This window comes from Vidua macroura, chromosome 7 (assembly GCF_024509145.1).
Source record: "Vidua macroura isolate BioBank_ID:100142 chromosome 7, ASM2450914v1, whole genome shotgun sequence".
Lineage (NCBI taxonomy): Eukaryota > Metazoa > Chordata > Aves > Passeriformes > Viduidae > Vidua > Vidua macroura.
In genome coordinates, this window is record NC_071577.1 from 39,552,733 (window position 1) to 39,558,732 (window position 6,000).

General features: G+C 57.2%; 1 protein-coding gene across 5 annotated transcripts in view; it reads right to left on the reverse strand.

Moving 5' to 3' along the window:
• STAM2 (signal transducing adaptor molecule 2) overlaps window positions 1–5,639 on the reverse strand; it is a 53,543-nt gene extending 47,904 nt beyond the window's left edge. For all 5 annotated transcript variants that reach the window (XR_008437925.1, XR_008437923.1, XR_008437924.1 and 2 more), the window contains exon 1: window positions 5,552–5,639. Coding sequence is in view for 2 of the 5 variants with exons in the window: in XM_053982596.1 (XP_053838571.1) it covers window positions 5,552–5,591 (40 nt within the window). In the remaining 3 variants the exon portion in view is untranslated. The remainder of the gene's footprint in view (window positions 1–5,551) is intronic.
• Window positions 5,640–6,000: the final 361 nt, after the last annotated feature.

Sequence of the window (6,000 nt, forward strand, 5' to 3'; positions counted from 1 at the left end):
GAATGCCATGGGAGGGGAAACCAGGGAATGCCCAAGAGGTGGGAAACCAGGGAATGCCATGGGAGGGGAAACCAGGGAATGCCATGGAAGGGGAAAACCAGGGAATGCCATGGAGGGGGGGTGGGGGGGGGGGGGGAAACCAGGGAATGGCATGGGAGGGGGAAACCAGGGAATGCCCAAGGGGATTAAACCAGGGAATGCCATGGGGGGGGGAAACCAAGGAATGCCATGGGAGGGGAAACCAAGGAATGCCATGGGAGGGGAAACCAGGGAATGCCATGGAAGGGGAAACCAGGGAATGGCATGGGAGGGGAAACCAGGGAATGCCATGGAGGGGGGGTGGGGGGGGGGGGGAAACCAGGGAATGGCATGGAAGGGGAAAACCAGGGAATGCCATGGAGGGGGGGTGGGGGGGGGGAAACCAGGGAATGGCATGGGAGGGGGAAACCAGGGAATGCCCAAGAGGGGAAACCAGGGAATGCCATGGGAGGGGAAACCAGGGAATGCCATGGAAGGGGAAAACCAGGGAATGCCATGGAGGGGGGGTGGGGGGGGGGGGAAACCAGGGAATGGCATGGGAGGGGGAAACCAGGGAATGGCATGGGAGGGGGAAACCAGGGAATGCCATGGGGGGGGAAACCAAGGAATGCCATGGGAGGGAAAACCAGGGAATGCCACAGGGGGGGAACCAGGGAATGCCATGGGAGGGGAAACCAAGGAATGCCATGGGAGGGGGGAAAACCAGGGAATGCCATGGGAGGGGGGAAAACCAGGGAATGCCATGGGAGGGGAAACCAAGGAATGCCATGGGAGGGGGGAAAACCAGGGAATGCCCAAGAGGGGAAACCAGGGAATGCCATGGGAGGGAAACCAGGGAATGCCCAAGAGGGGAAACCAGGGAATGCCATGGGGGGAACCAGGGAATGCCATGGGAGGGGGAACCAGGGAATGCCATGGGAGGGGGGAAAACCAGGGAATGCCCAAGAGGGGAAACCAGGGAATGGCATGGGAGGGGGAAACCAGGGAATGCCATGGGAGGGGAAACCAGGGAATGCCATGGAGGGGGGGTGGGGGGGGGGGGAAACCAGGGAATGGCATGGAAGGGGAAAACCAGGGAATGCCATGGAGGGGGGGTGGGGGGGGGGGGAAACCAGGGAATGGCATGGGAGGGGGAAACCAGGGAATGCCCAAGGGGATTAAACCAGGGAATGCCATGGGGGGGGAAACCAAGGAATGCCATGGGAGGGGGAAACCAGGGAATGCCATGGGAGGGGAAACCAAGGAATGCCATGGGAGGGGAAACCAAGGAATGCCCAAGGGGATTAAACCAGGGAATGCCATGGGGGGGGAAACCAAGGAATGCCATGGGAGGGGAAACCAAGGAATGCCATGGGAGGGGAAACCAAGGAATGCCATGGAAGGGGAAACCAGGGAATGGCATGGGAGGGGAAACCAGGGAATGCCCAAGAGGTGGGAAACCAGGGAATGCCATGGGAGGGGGAAACCAGGGAATGCCCAAGAGGGGAAACCAGGGAATGCCATGGAGGGGGGGTGGGGGGGGGGGGGGAAACCAGGGAATGGCATGGAAGGGGGAAACCAGGGAATGCCCAAGGGGATTAAACCAGGGAATGCCATGGGGGGGGGAAACCAAGGAATGCCATGGGAGGGGAAACCAGGGAATGCCATGGGAGGGGAAACCAGGGAATGCCATGGGAGGGGAAACCAGGGAATGCCACGGGGGGGGGGAAACCAAGGAATGCCCAAGATGGGAAACCAGGGAATGCCCAAGAGGGGAAACCAGGGAATGTCCTCACCCCCCTGTCACCAGCCCCTGGAGCCCTCCCCAGCCCTGGAGAGAAGGGCAGGAAAACAAACAGCAAAGGGAACAAGGCTGCTCCAGGGGTGAAGGTTGTGGAAGAGGAAGGACAGAGCTGGGAAAGCAGCGAGTGCAATGGAGTCTGAACGGATCCAGAGAGGGAATTTGAACGTTCCAAAGGTTTTGGAGGTTCCTGCCCACCACGCTCCCCCAGAGTTCCAGAGGGTTATCCCGGGATGTGCAGCTGTGTCCGGGCACGTTCCAAGGCTCTGCTCGGCTCTGGGGGCTTGGAACCACGGGAGCAAAGCCAGCTGTGGCAAGAAACAATAATATTGGGGGAAAAAAACCAATAATATTGGGAATAAACCAATAATATTGGGAAAAAACACAATACTATTGGGAAAAAACCACAATACTATTGGGAAAAAAACACAATACTATTGGGAAAAAAACACAATACTATTGGGAAAAAAACACAATACTATTGGGAAAAAACACAATAACATTGGGAAAAAAACACAATACTATTGGGTAAAAAAACAGTAATATTGGGAAAAAACCAATAATATTGGGAAAAAACACAATACTATTGGGAAAAAAACCAATAATACTGGGAAAAAAAACAATAATATTGGGGAAAAAAGAATACTATTGGGGAAAAAAAAATAGTATTAGGAACAAACTCAATACTATTGGGAAAAAAAAATAATACTGGGAAAAAACAATAATATTGGGAAAAAACCAATAATACTGGGAAAAAATCAATAATATGGGGAAAACAACTATAATATTGGGAAAACAACTATAATATGTGGGAAAAGCAAAAAAAAAAAAAGAAAAAAAGATAAATACTAGAAAAATAAAACATAAGGGAAATGGAAGCCCTTGAGGGCTGAGTTAGGTAAGAAAAGGAAATTCCTTTTTCCCCACAGGTGTTGCAAGGAAAGAGCAGCTCTGCATGAAGAGGCAGGTGGATCTGCCCCCACCTTTTGCAGCCAACAAAAGGCACCAAAATTCCAAACTCAGCACCCCCCCAGAGCATCCACATGTGATAATCTGATATTTTGCATGGTCTAATTTACAACAGATTGCTAATTTTTTTTTTTTAAGCTTCTAATGAGAAAGTTTTCCTGGCAAGGGACTCTAAGATTTAGCCCCTATAATTCAAGTTCCTATTCTGTTGCAAATTTTAATAAGTGATAATAATAAATTATAAATAATTAATATAAAGAAAAAATACACTGAGTAAAGTTTAAGAAACTGGAAGCAAACAGAGTTCCAGTTTTGAAGTTCAGCAGCCTGGGAGTCCTTGAGGCATTGAGGTTTGTTAAAGAATCCTGCAGAGCTCAAAAAAAAAAAATCCACCTGAACAAATACACCAGTTTGAGCCACGTGAAATGTGAGTGTGGCCAAACAGCAAACTGCGCCAGGGAACTGAAATTAGAAATAAAATAAGAAATAAAATAAGAAACCAGCTCAACTTATGCTACAAACAAAACAGAGATTGTGTGGCAACAAGAGCCCTCAACCTCTTCCATTTTGGCCGGGACAAACATGCCAGGAATGTTGAATTCTTCTCTTTCCTACGATCCTACCAGGAAAGCTGAGCCCGGGGTCTCGCTTATTTCACTGCTTTTTTCAGTGCTGCCATTCAGAACAGACGTTGTGTAACAAAAAAAGTGACACAGAGCACGAGTTTAAGAAAGCACGAGTCAGGGCAGGGCACCAAACGAAACAACTGAGTCACTCTCTTCAGCCCAACTCCAGGCAGGTTTTGTAATCATTGAATCGCAGAATATCCTGAGCTGGAAAAGATCCATAAGGATCATCCAGTCCAGCTCCTGGCCCTGCACAGCCACCCCAACACTCCCAGCGTGTGCTCCGTGTGGTTCTGGGGAAGCTACTGGGAAGAAATCCTCAACAAAAGGATGGAAAGCAGCTGATCTCCCAGCAGCCACAATTCCCTGAATCCCTGCAGACCCAGCAACGCCACGAGGCACAGAGACACCTCAGCCAGGCTGGAAAAGCTGGGAAACTTCAGGAGTCAGAGCAAAACAGACACAAACCATTCCCTGATGCTGCTGAGGGGACAGGAGAGGGGGACCCACGGAGCCTTTCCCTGCCAGAGCCCCCAGCCCGGCCAGGACGTGTCAGGAGCAGCCAGAGACCCCCGGAGCTGCAGTGCCCTGGGCCCAGGAGGAATCCCAGGATTATCCAGGTTGGAAGAGTCCTCCCAGCCTCCAAGTCCCACCCTTGCCCACCCAGAGCCCTGAGTGCCACCTCCAGAATTCCTGGGACACCTGCAGGGATGGGCACTCCAAACCTCCCTGGGCACTTCCAATCCCTGAGTCCCCTTTCCATGGGGAAATTCCTGCTGCTGCCCACCCTGAGCTCCCCTGGGCCAGCCTGAGGCCGTTCCCTCTCCTCCTGTCCCTGTTCCCTGGCAGCAGAGCCCGACCCCCCCCGGCTGTCCCCTCCTGGCAGGGAATTCCAGAGAGGGAAAAGATCCCTCTGCATCCTCCTTTGCTCCAGGCTGAGCCCCTTCCCAGCTCCCTCAGGAATTCCCCAGCCCCTTCCCAGCTCCCTCAGGAATTCCCCAGCCCCTTCCCAGCTCCCTCAGGGATTCTCCAGCCCCTTCCCAGCTCCCTCAGGAATTCTCCAGCCCCTTCCCAGCTCCCTCAGGAATTCTCCAGCCCCTTCCCAGCTCCGTTCCCTTCCCTGGCCCTGCTCCAGCCCCTCAGGGTCTTCCCTGCCATGAGGGGAAAATTAAAAAGTGGGAGAAAACGTGAGGGGAAAAAAAGTGTGGGAAGTTTATGGAGGGCTCTGCTGCAGAGCTTTTCCCTCCTGGATCCTCCTTTGCTCCAGGCTGAGCCCCTTCCCAGCTCCCTCAGGAATTCTCCAGCCCCTTCCCAGCTCCCTCAGGAATTCCCCAGTCCCTTCCCAGCTCCCTCAGGAATTCTCCAGCCCTTCCCAGCTCCCTCAGGAATTCTCCAGCCCCTTCCCAGCTCCCTCAGGAATTCCCCAGCCCCTTCCCAGCTCCGTTCCCTTCCCTGGCCCCGCTCCAGCCCCTCAGGGTCCCTCTTGTCCCAGAGCTGTCCCCAGCCCTGGAGGTGCCCCAGCAGTGCCAGCACAGGGACGGGCAGTGCCCCGGGCTGTGTCACACCGGGGCTGGCACAGCCCAGGGGCCACTGGCCGCTTTGGCCAGCTGGGCACCCCTGGGCTCGCGTTCAGCCGCTGGCACCAGCGCCTCCCAAGGCCTTTTCCAGCTTTCCGGACACTTTCCCAGGCCGGAGCATTCCCGGGGCTCGCTGTGACCCAGGTGCGGCACTCGGCCTCGCTGACTGTGGCAGCACCGGCCTCACCCCATGGGTGCCGAGCCCTCAGGGGAGCCCTCCTGCCCTCAGCCACGGCCCAGCTCCTGAGGGAGCTGGGAAGGGGCTCAGCCTGGAGCAAAGGAGGATCCAGTCGTGGCTGCTCCCGACCCTGCCAAGGCAGCACCCGGCCCCTCCTCCCGATCACCCAGCGAGACACCCGCCGGGACCGACAGCGACCCCCGGGGCAGCAGGGGGAGGGAGAGCGGCGAGGGGAGCAGGGAGAGGAAAAGAGGAGAAGCAGGAGAAGGAAAAAGACGAGGAGGAAAAGGAAGCGGGAAAAAGAAGACAAGCGAGGAGCCGGGGAGGCCGCCCCGCCGGCCCTGCGCCGGGCCCAGCCGCCGCCCACCGCCCCGCCGCTCACCCACGTCCTGCTCGAAGGGGTTGGCGGCGAAGAGCGGCATCTCGGCCCGCGGTGCCGCCGCTCGCCCCGCACCGACTGACCCGGCCGGAGCCGCCGCCGCGCCCGCCCCGCCTCGGCCGCTCCGCGCGCGGGGCTGCCCCGCCGCGCCCGACCGCCCCGCGCGGCCAGCGCCGCGGCCGCAGCGCCGCGAACCGCCGGGACAAGCGGCCGGGCGGGGTAAGAGCGGAGCCGCCCCGCGGGCCGCGGGGAACGGGGCGGGCGGCGGCCCCGGGAGCGCGGCGGCGGCGGCAGGCGCTGCGAAGGGCAGCCCCGCGGCGTGGGGGCCTCGCGGGGGAGGAGCTGGCTGAGGGCGACCGTGACGTCACGGCGGCGCGGTGACGTCATGTGCCGCCATGTCGCGGCGGCGGCTGAGGGGGCCGGGCTCGGGTCGGGGTCCCCGGTTGTCCTTT